Source organism: Tyto alba, unplaced genomic scaffold, assembly GCF_018691265.1.
Source record: "Tyto alba isolate M040663 unplaced genomic scaffold, T.alba_DEE_v4.0 Super-Scaffold_30, whole genome shotgun sequence".
Lineage (NCBI taxonomy): Eukaryota > Metazoa > Chordata > Aves > Strigiformes > Tytonidae > Tyto > Tyto alba.
The window spans coordinates 5,460,090-5,478,165 of record NW_024881305.1 but is presented as its reverse complement, the minus strand read 5'-3'; the positions used below and the strand labels follow the sequence as shown (position 1 = coordinate 5,478,165).

Sequence of the window (18,076 nt, the reverse complement as noted above, 5' to 3'; positions counted from 1 at the left end):
AAGGGCTGGATGCAAAGATCCCCCACTGCCATCATCACACGATGTGAAGGTTCCCCATCACCTTCCCCACAGGCTGGAAGAGGCGTGAAACGAGCTCCCATCCTTTCCCCCCCAGCGCCTGGACGGAGCCCAGCGCGCCGGGAGGGTGACATGGTCACCCCGAGTCACACAGGACACGACTGGTCTTGCACAGCCCAGGCCACGGGCTGGCCATCAAACACAGACCGTCCCTTCTCTGCTGCTCTCAGTCATACTGGTTTGAAATACGTAACTCGAACAGAATTGCCCCCAAATTTCTTTGGTTTGCGTGAAAGCAGCCAGGTGAAGAGGCGGCTGCAGGGAATGCAGCGCTGGGCTCTGTGACTCCTGGCTTCTGGCCTCACAGGGAGCTGAATTTGACATCTCATGAATTCTTGAGGACAGGATAAGCCAAGGATATCTCAATCCTTTTCAAGGATTTTAATTTGAAGGATGGATTAAAACACTGGCTCTGAGTTACAAAAGACTTGTGCCATAAGCAGTCACTAATAAGACGTTCAAACTGAAGGAAAAATAATGCAGCTTGAAAAATCCTAGTTTTGTTATGTGCTAAGCAGCAAGATTAATTTTTGGAAGGTCTTTTTCTTCCCCATTCAGGATCCTGATTCACTTTGATGCGACCTCTGCTTCTACCTGAGAACAGCAACAGATTTATTGCTGGGCAAATTGTTTCCCAACGACCTTTCTGAGGGAAAAGATCTACCTGGCACTTGGCTGGAAACCTGTTAAAACCATTGTGGATGTTTGTTTTGTTGTTTTGTTTTTTTTTTCCACAGCCATCCTGGGGCACAGTTTCAGTCTCAGTTTTGCAGTGTCAGGGTGAGGAGGCAGGAGAGGATCCCCAGCCGCTCACAGAGGGCTTTGATTTCCTTCACCCCCGAGGAAATCCCAGGTGCCTGGGTGCTGAGTGGGGGGTGTGTGCTCAGCCTGACCACAGCATGCAGACAAATTCCCCGCGGGCGATGCTCCAGCAGAGGCTGACATCCCTGGGGAAAGTCCTCCCCGATGCCGGAGGACCCTCTGCCCACGGGTCCCACACTCTGGTCCTTTCTCACAGGCAGCTGACGTGGCTGCACCAGGGACACTGCAGACCCCAGCTTCTAGCTCAAATAAATGTAGGATCTGCTGTCAACACAGGAAGCTTTGGCTCATACCTGCACAAGAGATGTGGCAGAGTCGTTATCCTTCTCAGCTGCAGGTATTCAGGTCTGACAGCACAGGAAGCTCTTTTAGGCCAAGGGCTAAAATATTGGGGGAAAAAAAACCCTAATTAACATTGGCAGGAAAATTCCTGTTTCATTTGGATTCTGGGAGTCCCCTTTGCAGCTGCTGGGTTATGGCAGTTTAAGCATGACAAGGGCCATTAGCAAAAACTCTTTTTTCTTTTTGCCAAGAAATAAATCCCTTTTTGTTGAAGCCAAACATGTTCCAGGTCAAATGCTCAGCTGGTACGAATCAGCACATCTCCACTGAATCCGAGGAAGTGCAGCAGGAGACTCTGCCTGGGCTCCCTGCCCTGTTCCTACAGGGGATGTCAGTGAATTCGAGCTGGATTAAAAATAATGTTCATTATAAAACTAGGAGAATCCTAGAAAATAATGTGCAGGAGAAAAGCTTTTAAGTGATGGCTTAGTTCCACCTCTTCTACAGTAAGTAGTTGGGTTTGACAGTCAGGATTTGGGTTTTTACAATTAAAATGAATGGGATTTTTTGGTGCCAAATTCCACTCAGGAAGGTTTCCTGGATGGAGGGAGCTCCTGGGCACGCTTGGCTTGTTCTTACAAGACAGCAAAGCTGGGCACAGCCCTGAAGCTGCTGCTCCTTCCTCATTTTGCTCCCTTGCTGAGACCCGGGGCAGCGCTGCAGGACGTCCAGCTCCAGGGACGCACTGTTTTGCCTTATGTCCCCGTATGTCTCCCAGCAGAGGTTGGAAACATTTGCTGCCACCATCAATCCAAAGGAGCACCCACGGCAGCGCCCCCCGGCCCCGTCCTTGCCACAGCTCGGTCTCTGGGCACTGTCACATAACACAGTCCCAGCTCTCAGGGGCTGGTGACAACCTTTGGGCAGCCAGCCCAGCCCCAGCAGGCCCGGGCTCGGCTGAAGGCTTTCGGTTTAGCTGATGTGTGTCACCTCCAGCAAAGAGGCTGGAGAGGGAACGGGAGGAAAGGTGAAGAGCAGAGTCGGGCGTTCCGTTCTCCAGCGAGGGACGGGTCCAGGCAGGCACTCGGAGCATCGGCACTGCTGTCGAGTCAGACGCGTTTGCTTGCCCAGATGATGGCTCAGCCTCTCCTCCCAAACGCACAGCCAGGCCCGGGGAGGTGAAGCGAGTCCCTCACCCTTGGACTTCACTGGTGCTACCGAAGTCCCAGCTCCCCAGTCCCTGCCTCCGTAGCCCGGTCCCATTCCCAGCCGGAGGGTTCGGAGGGCAGGGGCTCTCCAGGGAGCCCAGGGCAGGGATTTCTGTGTCTTTGCACTGGTGTGTACCAGGGAGGGGTGGGAAAAGCCGAGGCAATGCTGCCCAGAGCCTCCCAGGTGTAAATACCTGTATCTGAGCCCGGCTGGATGGGAGTTATCACCCTGCCTGGCTGCGGCTGCAGCCCAGGGATGTTGCTCCCCTCTGCTGCACTGTGGGGCGTGGGATCTGGGTGACAACCCATAAATCACGCTGGGGACAGGCAGGAAGAGGTGGACGGAGGGGCGGCGTGTCTGACTCTTCCCACAAAGAACTCCTTGATACCATCTCCTGCTCACACTCCCGAGACCCCCGGCTTCCCGTATCGCCGCTCCGCACGCTGCGGCTGGCGAGCAGCTGACTCAGCCGATAACCGGGGGATTACAGCTCCTCATAAAACCCAAGGTCAAAGAACAGTAGGAAATTTGGAGTATAATAACCACCCCTAAACAAAGGGCTGGGTACGGCCCCAGTGCAGAGCGTCGGGGTCCTTCCGCAGCCCTGCGGTTCCTGGGGTGCGATGAGGTGGGGGGTAAGGTGTTTCCCCTCCATCCTGTTTCTCTGGAGCGTAACAGCAGTGAAGTGTTGGGCACATCCTTCCCAGGGCAGCTCCAATTGCTCCCAGCCAGTCCCACAGAGGACCTGCTCAGGTCCCTCCTGTCCCCGTCCCAGCTCTGCCACCCCACACACGAATGCATCCTTTCACCCTGTGTGTTAACAGCAGGGGTGGTTGCTTAGGATTTCTTTTCATCCTTCACCTGAAAGAAAAAAGAAATATCCCTGCTTTCTGTTGCAGAGATGCATCTGAGAAGGCTTGTGGGAGCCCTTTTGCCTGAGATTTTGCCTTGGCATTCAGCAGCACCCCCAGGGTTGGTGGCTGGAGCCACAGCTTCAACACAGGGTTGTTTGGAGAGGGCACACAGCCCCAGGTACATGAACACAGGACTCAGTTACATTTATAAAAACATAGCAAAAAAGAGAAGCCTCTCTTGGCTTCCCATTCCCATACCCCCACCCCCAAGCAGCCCAAACATGGTGCTGGGCTGGAGGCGAAGCCCTGAAGCAGGAGGAGCGGCTGCAGCACCCGCAGGCAGAGACCTGCAGCTCCCACCTTCCCCACCCTGCCACCTCCCAGGCAGAGCACTGGAGCCACCCTGGGCTGGATCCGTCCCTCATCCATCGGCTACAGCACCCCTCCTGCCCCGCTCCCCCAAGCCTCAGGGAGCAAGAAGTATGTTAAAAGTGAGAGTAACCCCTAAACGAGTAAGAGGGCAAAAGATAATTTATCTGTCTAGCCTCTTCCTCTTCATCATGTGACATGGTGATACAGAGAAGCTAGAAAAACATGAAGTCCTTCAAGCAGTTTTTAAAAGGAAAAAAAAAAAAAAAAAAACAACAAACAAAAAAACCCCAACAAAACAAAACACCAAACAACCCAATTTTCAAACTTTCAAAGGCTCAAGGCTTGCAAGCCACTCAAAGCTAATGCTGGTGAACTGTGCAAAAGTGCTGGAGCAGAGAGGTAGGACACAGAGAGCTCCTCAAACACAAACATCGAACTTCTCCGTCGCTCTGGACCCAAAGTGCTGTAAGTGTTCCCTGCTGTGGAAGGCGGTTTGCTTCAGCAGCTGCCAATTCACCACGTCTCTCAAATACCGGGAGTGGGGGCAGCCCCACTTAACCTGCAGGAACAAACCCAAAGGCTTTAGGCTAGGGAAGGGTCACCTGGGCTCATGCAGTCCCAAACTATAATTTGGGCTGGGCACAGATCTTTGGGCTTGTTCCTGTGTCAATCAGGACAAGCTCTTCATATAAAAATCATACCAGACCTTCCTTATCCTCTTATTCACAGTGGACATACTGCAATAACACAGCTGGTCCTATAAAATGAGGGCTGGGGTGAATTGCCAATTTATTTTTTTCTTTCAAAATCTGATCTGAAACTCTTTGACATTTTGACATGCATATTCATATCGTTGATTTGCATTAAGATCCTCCAAAAAATGTTGCAGAGGAAGAAACCCAGGGGGGCTTGTCAGCAGTAGGATGCCGGCTTTTGCACAGAGTTTCATCCCGAAACAGAAAGCATCCACTTCTCCGTGGCAGTCAGGAGCTGACACTGCTGAGCAGCGCAGGAAAAAGGCTGGAAAGAGGGTGCAGACATGCCATGGCATTCGCAGATCGCGCTTAAACTTCCGAGAAGATAAGCTCTCTTCTGCTGCCAGACCATGATGTAAACTGGGTGCCATTAAAACCCCCCATGTGAAGCACTCCACGAGTAGCTGGGGTTGTGCTCGGCTCCCCATGCCGGAGCTCGCTCCCTGCCTCCCAGGGAGCCCCCCCAAACCCACCACCCCTTCCCAGGCCAGCGTGGCCCCGTCCTGCTGTTAGAGGCAGGAATCGCCGCTCGGAGCAGCGTCTCTGGGTGCTCTTACTCACCGCTCGATGATGCTGTTGTTGAACTGGAGATCACAAGTCACTGACTTCATCTGCTCCAGGAGCTCCTGCATCCTGCCGGGGAGGGGGGGGACACACAACCAGCCCCTTACCCCCGTGCTGCTCAGCCTCCTGCTCCCCCGCGGAGCGCCTCGTGCAGAGGGGCTGGCTGGGCTGGCAGGGGAACCCCACGGACCCCCGGCCGGGGCTGGTGCCCGGTGTGTGCAGCGGTGAAGGGCTTAATGCAGCCCCGTCCCAACGCTCGCCCCGCTGCTCGCGGAGAGGGTGAGCTGCGGGAGGTCCCGCGTCTCCCCGGGGAGCTGGGGCTGTCTGCAAAACCCTCTTCCAAAAGACTCACCGAAAGGCCATCTCCTGGCGTGCCTGGCTCAGATGGATGGGTGAAGGTACGGGAGGAACCGAGGCCAAATTCTGTTTCTCTGTCTGGAGAAACCTGTCCAGAGCCTGCAGAGATGGACAGAGTTGGCAGCGGGCTCTTTGCAGGGGTCTGAGCCCCGGCTGCGAGTGTGGCGTGCCTACCCCGGGACAAAACACACCTACGGAGTCACACCCAGCACATCCCCTTCTTCAGGACAAACAAAATAAAAAAAAAAACAAAGGACCAGGATGTCTACCAGGTGGCTGTGCTGCAGTTTGTCAAGTAGTCCATCGTGAGAGCTGGAGGTGAAGCATCATTTCTCTACTACTATAACCCTGGGCACACATTCCCCCCGTGCCAGGCAATCCTCACACCCAGGGGTGCTGCTCCCAAAGGTTTACCCATTCCTTGCTCGCACAGTGAGGAAAAGCAAGATTTCCAGTGTGGATCGCCCACAAAGAACTGCAGCAAGTTGCTTCAAAATTCCCCGGTGTTTCCCTGCTTTACACCCGCGCTCCCGCAGACAGTGGGTGCTGGGGTTGGGGAGCAGGAGCGGGGTGGGGGAGCAGGGAGAGGCCGAGCAGCAGCGGCCCCGGGCAGGACCCCGCGGGGCACCTACGCTCTGCAGGCAGTCCTGGCACTCCATCGTCTCCACGCTGCAGGCGCTGATGCGGTTGCTGAGCCTCTTCAGATGCTTCTTTATCTCACAAACTTTCCTAGACAGAAAAACGACGACAAAATTCCCGGTCAGTGCTCGGCAGCAGCAGTGCAGGTCATCACATTGTGTGTGTGTGTGTGTGTGTGTGTGTGTGTGTGTGTTTTGCTTTCTGCAAACCTTTCTGGATTTAAGGTAAAATCCTGAAGGAAAGCAAATGAGTCACAACCGTGTTGTAATTACAGCTGCAGCTCTGCTAATAGCCACCATAGGCCAGGTTATCCAAACAACACTAATAGCAAATTAATTAAGGGAAATGTTGTTTATATGAGAGACAGCCCAAGCCCATCACTTCTGCCATAATGTGCCGCACAGGCTGGTCCCCGGTGTCCCGTGGAGGACTGAGCATCTACTCAAAAAGGCTCCTTGGTTTTGCGTTTCTTTTTGCATGCCCTCCTTTCACATTCGAAGAGTATGAAGGTCAGAAAAGTTCCCCCTCGAGCACACCCTTGGGGCCAGTCTCTCTGCAGGCAGCACTCTTGACACCAAAGCCCGAAGCCGGCGGCATCTCGGTGGGCTCAGCCGGGCCGGGATGGTGTGACCAGTGTCCCCCCCCCGGCTCTCCCCTCAGCCCCGGGGAGAAAATCCTCCTGTGAGTTTCTGGGGAACCAAGTGCCCTGTTCCTGCCAGGGCGAGGGGCCCCGGGGCAGAGGTGCCACGCACCCGGCAGGTGCGCAGTGACTTGTATAAAAAAAGATTTGGTTTGTGCTTTTTTTTAAAAAAAAGGAAAGAATATTTAAGGTGAATAGTCCACCTCCAGTCCCCAGAAAAAACAGCCACCACACCACAAACCCCAGCTGCTAGCAGGAAAAAACTCAAAACAGGACAATTAAAACTGATGTAACAATAAATTAAAAATATCCAGTTGTGACTCACAACGCCTTCTCCCTAAGGACAGAAAAAACAGATACAAAAATACTCCAGAAAAACACGAAGCAGCTTTTTTCCTCCCTGTGAGCAAAGGAAAAAGCCCTGCTTCGATGCAGACGGGGCTCCTGCACTGCCCGGATTTCGTGGGGCTCTAGAATTCCCCCTGAAGCCAAGAGGAGATTTCACTGCCCAGTGATGGGACACGGCGGGAGGCGACTGTGGGCAACAGCTTCTGTCCCTGCGTGCAACCTGCCCATGGGTGAAGGTTTGCAGCGCGGAAACCCCCGGCTGCACGAGCTGGGGCTGAAAGGGGACAAGGCAGGGACAAGGCAGACGTTGCTCACTGCTCCTGGGGCATTCCTGAGCACCTGAGACCAATTTCTAGCCTAAAAATCCACACACCCCACCCTCCTCCTGTAAATCCTACATAGGGCTACTCCACACAAGAAACAGGGATCAGGTCAAAATGTGGGTTTAATTCTAAGGCATGATAGAAAATCATTCTCCTTCTGCCCACACTGGCACCCCAGGGGAACGGACGCTCCTCTCTAAAAGCAACCTTGCAATAAAAATCCAATTTCTGCAGCATCCTCTTCCCCTAACTGTCTCCCCCTCACCCCTGCTTTTTGCTGCTGTGGTAGACAGTGGATTGTGCTCAATCGCTGCAAGGTAATTTGCTCTTTGCATTATTCCCCAAACACCATTTACCAGAGATCATTCTTCATAAGTAGATCTCTTTGTCTCAATAGCAATTTTGTCCTGATAAAATAACCTCTCCCCATCAGAAAGCAGGGAGACCAGCTGCCTGAACTCAAGCTGGAAGTTTAGGGATTTTTTTTTTTTTTTTTTTTTAATTAAAACAACAGGGCAGAAATACACAGCATGGGATAGGTACCAGTATACGCAGCAGGATTTCTAGCAGTCACACAGAGCTGCTTCTTTAAGATCTTATTACCCCCTTTACGAGTCCCTCAGCAGCAGTTACCAACAACATCATCTCCATCCGCATCCCAATGCTCGATCAATAGCAGCGAGCGTTCGGAAGTCCCGGCTGTTGGTGGGTTACTGGAAAGTCCCCTCTCCCATCCCCACCAGGGCCCGAAACTCCGAGCCCCAAAACCCTGGAGAGGGCTGGGCAGGGGCTGGTACCTCATCCTGCTGCTGTGGAGGGCCAGGGCCTCCTGGTACCGCTGGACACAGTTGTCCTGGAAAATCAATAGAACCTTCCTGGCCAGGTGCCCTAAATTCACCCTAAAAACAGAAAAAAAACCCACATCAAAACAAATAAACAAACAAAAAAACCCACAAACAAACAAAAAAACCACCACAAACCAAACCAACCAAACAAAAACAAAAAACACACATGCACACACAAAATCTGAACAAAACAAAAAACAGAGAACACTGTTATTTCCTTAAATGTATGAAAATGAACATCACAGTTCACATGGCAGGAGACCTAAAGCTGGCTCCCGGATGCAGCAGGAGGGACTGGATGCTCAGTAATGGATTTTGCATCAGTGTTACAGAGAAAACAAAACCTAATTATGATGAAGAGGAGAGGGAGGTTTGGGGGGCCTGGGGGACCCAGGTGGGACACCCAGCTGGGCTGTCATCCCTACCCCTGGGGCATTTCTGAGAAGTCTTTGGAGTTTAAGGCAAATGTCCAAGGTTAGTCTGAAGATTAATTAAGATAAAGGAGCTGCCTGCTAAATTTCACCATCCCTGGTATATATCAAAGTGTGCATTTTATTTCTTGCCCATGTTAAATCCCCCTGGTTTCAGTGGAAACTGAAAGGAGGCTTTTTAAAGGTACAAAAGCCATCAGACACTTTACTCCCACTGAAAGCTAAGCAGACCTGAAAGCACGGACACTTCCTAAATCCACACCTCAGCGAAGCAATGGCCACAAACTAAGTCCTCTGTGAGCAATAGCCTGAAATGTGCTTATCCCCGCAGTCCAGCGCAGGGATTTGGCCCAACAGCAACTCCCTGTCCCCTGGTCAACAGAGGTTTTCTCACACCTTCATCTGAAATAGCTTGTAACTTGCAAACTTTGCTGTGGCAGGTCCTGCATCAAGGAACCATCACAGAAGGTGCTTATAGGTGCCCTCTCTCAACGTTAGCGACCCAGGAGCATTTTATATCCCCTCAGGATTCAATCAGAAACACCAACCACCTGCCTGGCTGCAGCACGGGGCAGGACCTAGAAAGGGGAGAGGGTTGGGACTTACTTATCCAGCTTGTGTATTTGTTCCTCATTGTAGCACAGCCCTGGGGAGGAAAGACATCCATCACCACATGTTTTCCTGTTCCTAACCCAAGAAACGGGCAATTTCACAACGCACAGAGATCACTCAAGGGGCTTTTCAGGGCTGCAGCCCCTGGGACTACCGTCACAGCACAGAAATAACTGCTAAACCCAGCAAACTGAAATCATTCATTTTTCTACTGAGCCAACGCAGGGACATCCCCGCTGCAGCCCCGCACCTCGTGCCCCCGGGGCCACCGTCCCCGTCACTCACGCAGACACATCCTGGCCTTCTTGAACTGCTTGTAGATCAGCTGCATCTTCTCCAGGCAGCACTCGATCTGCTGGATGCTGAAATCGGGACAGGGCAGGAGGCGTGAGGCCCCGCGAGAGGAAGGGTATGAGGTTGGGGTGAAATGAGCACTTTGGGGATGAAATCCCAACACGCTGTAACTAGGGGACACCGCTGCTGCCCGTGTCTGTACGTGGGGACATCCCGCAATGTTACACGTGCGTGCACGGGGCTGTTAGAAGCTGTTTGTTAAAAGCAATGTCTGCTCAACCCGGCTGAGAACAGCAAAGCGTTGGCGGGGATTTCGGCAAAGCTGCCGCTATAAACCTTTTGTCTTCGTGCACTTGTTGCCTGTGTTTCACCAGCTCAGAAAAAACGCCGTCCAGGGCCCCTTGAAAGTCAAAGATGTTGTGGGAGCACTGGGAGAGCTCCTCGGCGACCTGCGGGTGGGGAGGAGAGGTTGGGGCCGGCTGCTCCGAACGCTGCGGCTGCGGCTGCTGCCCGGCCCGCGGGGGCTCACCCTCTGCAGCCTGGTCTTCACCGTGGCCGCATCCTTCAGAGCCAGCACCCCGGTGCCTGCGGGAACAGCCTCGGACCTGGAGAAAGCCAGAAAATTAATAGTCCTTAGGCAGAACGTAAGCCACAGGCAGTTGTCACCTGGGCAAAGAAAACCCATCCCGCGGTGGAAACAGCGTCAGTCCCTGGGGGAGCTGGGCAGTGGTTTGCTTGGATCTGAGCCACGAGATGCAGAGTGCTGAGCTGGTAAAAAACCTCGCCCTGTTGTGTCCAATTTGCTCCAAAATTGTTAGCTTCATATCCACTGGCTTGACGCCAGCTCAGACGTTTTCCGCCTCCCTGCAGCTGGCATGAGAGTGTAACGCCGAGCGGTGCACGCTGGCAAGTCAGCAGGAACACGTCTGATCCGGCCGGGTTGGAAGGGATGGATAAACCAGCAGCATCCAGCTGCAGCATCAGTGCCCTCGGCACTACAGCCCCACGCTAATCCGGCTGCAGTCAATGGGAAACATGTGTCCCCATCTTTTTAGATGAAATGGAAATTAAGAGCCTTGCTAAATTGAAAAGAATAAAAGAACAGCAATCCAGGGGCAAAGAATTTTTCCACTAAACCAAGAACAACGCAGAAAAGCAGAATAACCGTGGGTTACTTTAGCTGAAATGGGTTCAGCTTTCCCCGGGGCAGCACGGATGGGAACGGGTGCATCGGTCCTGTCAAGCCCAGGGTTCCTCTGTGATTCAGCCCCCGATGACTGCGCCGTTGGCGGAGACTTTCGAGTGGAAATAAGAGACATCTCCCGGCGGCTGGTGTGGTCGGCTGCCGGCTCAGCGGGACCCCCGGCACCGCCCAGCACTCCCAGCCCCCGGCACTTTGCAGGGAGCGGGTTGGTAACGGGGGCCAGACCCCAGCAGGGACCTGGCAGCTGATGCCATCCTACTCATTATTTTAACTCTGTGGCTCTTCTTCCCTTTCCCACGAGCTGGCAGCAGCAGCCCTGACTCCTTCTTGCACATACTCTGAGGCTCAAGGGCTGTAACAGCCTGAAACCCCTGGAGCAGGAGCCAGGGAGGGAGGACTAATCCTGGGCTCCTCTGAAACCAGGGACTGATCATTAAAAACTGAAGCAAAGACGGAGAAACAGCCAGAGTGGCTCATTTCCCGCAGCCTCCACATACAATGAAAAAGCCTCTTACCTTCCAGCTACAAGCTTATTCCTGGAATTTTACTTATTTCTGATTATTCAGGCACCTTTGAGAGTCCCATATCTTCCCAGCAGCAGCCTCAGGGCAGCACCGGTGGCTGCCACAGCCCAGCACCTGCATCCCCACAGCCGCAAAGCCACACTTACAGCACGCGGGTCTTCACCTCAGTGAGCTGCAGGCAGCTGAGCACCGAGACAGCCCCTCTCCTCTGCTCCAAAATCCTCAAGCAATCCATTTTCAGGTTCCCGCTGCCAAGAGAGAAAAACACATGTCCAACACACGCTCCGCGGCAGCCCGACCTCCGTCCCAGGGCTGGCTGCGTGTGACGGGGGGTTAGGATGGAGCTGGTTGCTCCTCTCTGGCTGCTCGTGAGAAAACAGGGGTCTGGATGCACATAAAACTGGGTGCAGCTCCCAGTCAGGGGGGCTCTCACCCGTCAGGAGCTGTCCTGCCAGTGCACAAGAAGCTCCTTCCCTGAAGGAAATGGGTAGGACAGTGAAAATGCGCAATGATAATATTAACAATAATATTAGTAGTAATAGTAACGACGATGCTGTTTTCCTCAGCATCTCCTAAACTGCAAAAAGTGGCTCAAAAATAACAAACGGGGACAGGAGCATCCTCACAACACTGAGTGGTGTTTCCTATAGGTTTTCCCCTCGCAGCCTGGCACGCGTGTCCCTTGTAACTGGGACACTCTGGCCGTCGTGCTGTGCACCCTCCCAGCACCCCCAGGCCACATCCCACCAGACCCGGTGGTCCCGCACTGTTTGGCAAAGGCTGGAAACCCCCCGGGAGGTTTTAACTCTGAGCACGGACGTCTCTCGGTGCTGGGAAGGGACAGGTCCCCCCCCCCCCCCCCGCCGGCCGTGACCGCGGTGGCTCCGGCACTCACATCACCCACTGCAGAGCTCTGGCCAGCAGCTCCCGGCAGCGCCGCAGCGCCTGGGCGATCCGCAGGGTCTGGTGCACGGCACCCACCGCGCTCTGCAAAGCAAATAACGATAATGATGATGCCGGCGGCTGCACCTCCACGGCCGGGGGGGCCGTGTCCCCCCCCTCACCCCGAGCTGCGTCCGCACCCCCACCTACCTTGGCTGCGCTGCAGTCGGCCACCACGTCCACCTTGGGGACAAACTTTGGAAACTCGAGTGCCGCTGGAAAGACAGACAGCCGTCCCGGTGCTTTGGGGAGTGAGCCCGGAGCCCCCGAGCCGCGGGCGCGGCCCCGCGGGGACATCTCACACCCGCCGGAGCAAACCCCGCAGCCGCTCAGGATTTCGGGCACGGGATGCTGGAGGCTCAGTGCAGCCCTCCAAGGTATTGTGGAAACGTGGACGACGGCACAAACCGCCCGCAAAGCCCAGTGTGGTGGGTGGCCATGGAGCAACAGCACACAGCAGGGAAAAACTCACCCTGAAACCTCCTAATACTACTCTGGCATCATAACCCCTTCACCTCCTGCTGTGCATTGGACTCCATTCGGATAATTTAAGGAAATCTCTTACGGCACCCACCCTGCATGCTGTGACGCATCTCCAAGCCAACGGTACTCACGGTCTCTGTATCTCACTCCTACCACATCTTCTGGTTGCTCAGCAGTGCTCAGCAAGGTCAGAGGGTTGTGCTCTGTGGTTTTGCAGAAATTATGAGCTTGTAGATTAGGATCCAACTCATACAGATGACCTTCAAAAAAATATTCTTGATGGTGCGGGGCTATGTTCGTTTGTTTGAAGACAGCATCTAAAAACTTGGCGGTACTGAAATGAAAAAGAAGTGAAAGGATGGGGAATAAGCAATGAGATCAACGCTCAGACTTCCATGGCTTTAACAGCTTGCTCCCCTCTTCTCGTAGCAAAATATCCCACAAGGTCAGCAGAGCCTTTTGAACAACCTCCCTGGGGCTCTTGGTGTGCCATGCCAGGAGCCGACGGCTCTCGTTAGTGCATTCCCAGCAAAGGCTGGTTTGAGCCTGGTTTGTTCTAACCTGGTTTAACTGCAGTGCAAAGGGAATGGGCTCTCCCCCCAGGTTCACCTACTGAAACGAGTGTCTGAGGGCTCAATCCCCAAATTCACTTTTAACGCAGCCTTGGCATCCTTACGTGTTGTAGGAGTGGATGTAGATGCGATGCAAGGAAGCCTGCTGCAGGGAGAAGACGTCGACCACGATCCTGTGCAAAATGTCATTGGTTTCTGCAAAAAACTGGTCGAATCCCCAGCATTTCTCCTGATTCACCTCCAGGATGTTAGCCAAAATGGGTATCAGCTGGTCCTTCAGCCCCCTGCAGCAGCAGAAGGGATGTTTGCACAGACTGGCAGAACCCCGAGCCATAAACGTGGTGACCCGCAGGGCTGTACCGACGGCGCCGCTGCCCTGCCTCGCACCCCCCTTCTCCCCGCTGTAAAACAAAAACCTGCTCTGGGAGCTGTGACATCCGCAGATTAAAAGCTCTTCCACCTCATTAAAACTTCCCACACCTTCTGAGGTGCCATGTCCTCGCCAGCCACGGTGTCAGGACGCAAGACCCCGAGCCCGGCCAGGGACACTCACACTGAGAGGCGACAAGTGATGGGCAGCTCGTAGCTCCACTCGATGCTCCCGTTCTCCTGCCTCTGGATCCCCGCAATGGCTCCGGGAGGCTTCTCGGTGGTGATTTTATACCTGTCGAAAGGAAACTTATTGCCAAGGGACCTCTGCGTGGGCCCTCGGGTTCAGCAAAGAGGGAAAGGGCAGAGCACGGGTGGGCTGGGAAAGACGCGTTTCGCAGAAAGAAAAAAACGCGCAGAGGGAAAATACTTCAAGAACAGTCAAAAACTCTAACTAAAACATCAACCCTGCCTCCTGTCCCAGCTGTTTAGCCACGAAGCCATGAGAAAATGCGTTTGGAAGGCAAACGTGGCAAACGGAGCACAGGTCCTTTACCACACTGCGCACGCACACTCTCCACCGGCTGCGTTTCGGGGCTTTCTGGGCTATACGGGCTCAAACGAGCAGTAAAACACAGCGCGGAGTCACGCGATGCTGCTGCCACCCACTAAGCCACAGCCAGGTCATCCCGCAGCCCCCAGGGCCACCGGCCACGGTCCCACGGCCCCACGCAGCGGCACCCAGCCCCCTCCCCGGGACCTACATGATCTCCTTGTTCCTGCGCGGTCCCCCGAAGGGGACGAAGGGGAGGCTGCCGGTGGCAGCGTGGTAGAAGGTGACGCCGATGCTCCAGAGGTCGACGGTGACGCCGTACGCCTTCTGCTGCGGCTTGCGCAGGACGGCGCGCTCGTACATGTCCGGGTGCTGCGGGGGGGGCGAAGCAGGGACCAGCGCTGCCAACCCCCCCCCCTCGGGGCCGCAGCCGGTGTCCCCCAGCATCCCGCCCGCCCGCCCCGCGACTGGCAACCGGCCGCTCGCTTTGGCCCCCTCTCCCGCCGGCTCCTCCAGGCAACGCGTCGCCAAACTCGACGGTGAAAACGCTGAGCCCCAGCCCCTCTTTGAAAAACGTGGCCCCTTTGAGGTCGGGTGCCCCGAGTGTCCTGGTTTGGGCTGAAATAGAATTAATATTCCTTTTCGGGAACTAGAAGAGTGCTGCGTTTCAGATTTAGCTTTGGGTTTGGTATGAGAAGAATGCTGAGAGCACACTGATGTTTTCAGCTGCTACCGAGACTTCAAGGACTCTCCACGTTCTGCCCGTGCGCAAGGGCACGGGAAGCAGGGAGGGAGCACGGCCCGAGCACCAGACCCAAACTGGCCAATGAAATATTCCATATCATGGAGCGTCATGCTCACTATATAGAGGAGGGGGGGTCGGGAAGGAGCTCTCTCTTGTTTCCTGGATTGAGATTGTGGGATCTTGGCATTTTGGATTCGCTAGCCAGGAAGGGGCTGGGTATCGGTCAGCAGGTGGTGAGCAACTACATCGCACATTGCCCATTTATATTTTCTATTATTGCCATTGTTATCATTTTATTACCATTATTAAACTGTTCCTATCTCAACCTGCGAGTCTCCCTTTACCCCTCCCCCATTCCCAGGTGGGCTGCGGGGTGGTTGGCTGCCGACCAGGCTCAAACCACGACACCGAGTCACCGCTGCTCCCTACGAGCCGCCTGGCCGTTGGGTGGAGGGATGGGGACCAGCTTCCCCCGGGGGCCACCGGACCGCTGACACGCCGTACTCACGAGATATTCCTCCGTCCCGTAGACAGACACAAACTTCTCATCATCATCCAGCTCTCGGGCGGCCCCGAAATCCGTCAGCTTATAGATGCTCTGCCCATCTTCCCCCATCAGCCGCATGATGTTCCCGGGTTTGATGTCCCTGTGGACAACGCCGTTCTCGCGGAGGTGGTTCATCCCTGCCACTGGGCACAAGGCGGGAAGGCGGCGTTCGTGCACGGGGCTGGACCAGTTTTGCTCCAGTGCGTTTTGTTTAAACGTAGGAACATGAGGAGGGCCGGAGAAGGGACAAGCCCCAGGGCTGGTTGCACTTAAATGTGGACCAGCGTGACTGGGGGAATGGAAAGGATGGGCGAGCACACGGCAGGGCACTGCCCTCATGTTCCTCCACCGTGGGGCACAGCCTGTTCCTACAGCTGCTTCCCAGAGCAGGTCTGCAAGGGGAAACCCTCAGGCTTCCCCCGCCAGTGCAGAGCTCACCCCCCCTCCCCATTTGGAGGGGCAATTTCTGACCGCTCAGCCCAGCCCTGATGTCCATAGCCCAAGGCTGGTGCCCGCAGGCTCCCACCAGCACCCCGAGGTCCCCAGCCTGCAGCTCCGTGGCCCGGGGCTGTGCTCGTGGTGCCGGCCCGGGGCCAGGGGTGCAGGGACCCCCCCGCTCTCACCCACGCACTGCAGCACGATGAGGAACTCGGACTCGGCCAAGCCGAAGGCGTTCGCCGGGTCTTCCAGCACGTTCAGCAGGCTGCCGCTCGAGCAGTACTCCATCACCAGCACCTTCTTCTTGCTGCTGCCCTGCGGCGTGGAGCAGCCGTGAGGGCTCGCCTGGCCCCCCGTGGCCCGGCCAGTGGCCTGTGTCCCCCACCCCCAGGCAGCACCAGGTCCCCTCCCTTTGTTAGTGGGTCCCTGGGTCTCTCCTGCTCAGAGAAACCAGTGCTGGAGAATGTCCCTGCTGTGCCATGCGCCCGGCCAGGGGACAGCAACAGGTCACATCCGTGCTCCAGCCCTGTGACCCAGTGCCACCAGTGCCCCCAGTGCTGAAGGGCTGGGCTGAGGCTTAGTGCAGAGCCCAACAGAGGTGGGAGGAGAAGGCAGCCTGGGACCACTGCTCCCTTCCTGCAGCTCAGACCAGTTCCCCCACGTCACTGGTCCAGTCAGCACGACAGGTTTCCGAGCTGAGGTCCCGCTTACCGTCTCCTCCACGGCAAATAATTTGACAATGTTTTTATGGTTCAGCTTCCTCAGCATCTCAAACTCTCTCATCTGGACCTCCTGGGGCCGGAGGTAGCTGGCATTATTAAAAACCTTCACAGCAACCAGCTCCCCTGATTTCTGGGAAAAGAAGAAAAAGAGATAAAGGAAATGGGAGGTGACGCCATCCACGTCTTAAGCAGCTCCGTCAGCTCCATCACTGCTCCCACACCCCGCTCGGGATGCAAACTACGCTGACAGTGGAACGTGTTTTCTGAAGAGGCGTTCCCGCAGCCTTTGTTTTCTCCCTTGCAAAAGCAAAGCGCTGTTATTCACCTCCCTTTGCTTCCTGTCCCTGAAGCCCACGTGCCCCGTGGCAGCGTGTTTATTCAGCTTCATTAAAACTTTATAGCTGGAGCTGGGGCTGGCAGCTCCCCGCCTGCTCTCGGTGGGATGGGGCTGTTTTGAAACCACCCTGGATGGCTCCTCTCCTGCCCTGCGCCGTGCAGAGACAGCTTGCTCAATACACTTCAAAGGCCGGCGAGGCAGAGAGTCTCTATTCCACCCCTGGCAAGTGTTTGCATGAAATATGCAAATCGCCAAGGACGGGGTTTTCAAAACCTCTGGGCATTCCCCCGAAAACGGCTTCTTCCCCGCCGCAACGCACGGACCCGGCTCTGAGCGCCCCCAAAGCTGCGCTTGACCCCCAGACCTGAGCTGGTGCTCGGCAGCGGCGGGGCGGGGGGGATAGAGCGGGAAGGAGACAAATGAAAAATGAAAATAAAACCCAAAGCAGCCCCCGCAATGCTGCCGGCAGCCGCGGGGCTCCCGGGAGGGCGAGCAGAGGGGAGCACGGGCATCCCCCCGCTGTGGGACAGGAGGGTTGGGGGGGGCACCGTGGCTTTGGGGTGGCTGCCCCCCCGCCCTCCCCACTCACCTTGTTGCGAGCTTTGTAGACGCAGGCCGTGGCGCCCTGGCCCAGGAGGTCCTCGGTGCTCCAGAGGTAGTTTGGGGTGCTCTGCATCTCCAGCAGCGCTGGAAGAGACGCACACGGGTCACCCGGGGGGGGGGGGGGTAGGACGGGGCTGCTGGCCGCCCCAAGCCCTGCCACCAAACCCCGCCGTTTATCCGTCCTCGCCTGGCAATGCTCGGGGAAAAAGCTGGCCGTGGGACATGGCCCTTGGCAGGCAGCCGCCACCTCCTACCTCGCCAGCGCCGAGCGGGCAACCCCAGGCGAAGGGCTGCGCATGGACGGGGCTGTTGGCGCTGCCAAAAAACCGCCCGGTCGCTGGGACCTGTCGGGGCTGGCAGCGAAACACTGACAGATGCAAAAAAAAAAAAAAAAAAAAAAAAAAATAAAAATTACGAGCAAACAAACGCCGAGCTGCAAGGTGGCGAGAAGCACCTCCCCGCCCCGAGAACAGAAACCTATGGGATTGCAAAACCCGCTCTGCAAGCATCAGCTGCAGCTGGAGGAGGAAATGCTTCAGCTTCCTGCTTGAGAAAAAAAAAAAAAAAAAAAAGAAAAAAAAAAATTCCCGGAGTTGCAGCCATCGCCAGGCG

The 18,076-nt window shown here is 55.4% G+C and overlaps 1 protein-coding gene across 4 annotated transcripts; it reads right to left on the bottom strand.

The window, feature by feature from the left end:
• Positions 1-3,758: 3,758 nt before the first annotated feature.
• On the bottom strand, positions 3,759-17,933 carry IKBKE (inhibitor of nuclear factor kappa B kinase subunit epsilon). Of its 4 annotated transcripts, XM_042800160.1 has the most exons (21): positions 17,719-17,933; positions 17,451-17,548; positions 16,514-16,654; positions 15,988-16,117; positions 15,326-15,507; positions 14,284-14,444; positions 13,704-13,814; positions 13,255-13,434; positions 12,710-12,912; positions 12,246-12,310; positions 12,049-12,140; positions 11,300-11,401; positions 9,955-10,030; positions 9,762-9,874; positions 9,417-9,493; positions 9,126-9,165; positions 8,041-8,142; positions 5,926-6,022; positions 5,289-5,392; positions 4,934-5,005; positions 3,759-4,176 (listed from the first exon to the last, which is right to left on the bottom strand). In XM_042800160.1, the coding sequence occupies exons 2-21, from the start codon at positions 17,535-17,537 to the stop codon at positions 4,143-4,145; spliced, it is 2,169 nt and encodes a 722-aa protein (XP_042656094.1). In that variant the 5' UTR covers positions 17,538-17,548; positions 17,719-17,933; the 3' UTR covers positions 3,759-4,142. The 4 variants fall into 4 exon arrangements, with proteins under 4 accessions (XP_042656094.1, XP_042656093.1, XP_042656095.1 ...); XM_042800159.1 differs by having other exon boundaries at positions 17,451-17,933; XM_042800161.1 differs by having other exon boundaries at positions 13,255-13,323; positions 17,451-17,933.
• Between the last annotated feature and the right edge of the window lie 143 nt (positions 17,934-18,076).

What these genes read in the sequence shown, in the direction of transcription:
- IKBKE (XM_042800159.1), bottom strand. Translation starts at nt 17,537, where the DNA reads ATGCAGAGCACCCCAAACTACCTCTGGAGCACCGAGGACCTCCTGGGC. An exon ending in CGCAGGAACAAGGAGATCAT is followed by an intron (nt 13,815 to 14,283) that starts GTAGGTCCCGGG and finishes TCCTTTCGACAG; the next exon opens with GTATAAAATCACCACCGAGA. An exon ending in CGCCAGGAGATGGCCTTTCG is followed by an intron (nt 5,006 to 5,288) that starts GTGAGTCTTTTG and finishes CCTCCCCGGCAG; the next exon opens with GATGCAGGAGCTCCTGGAGC.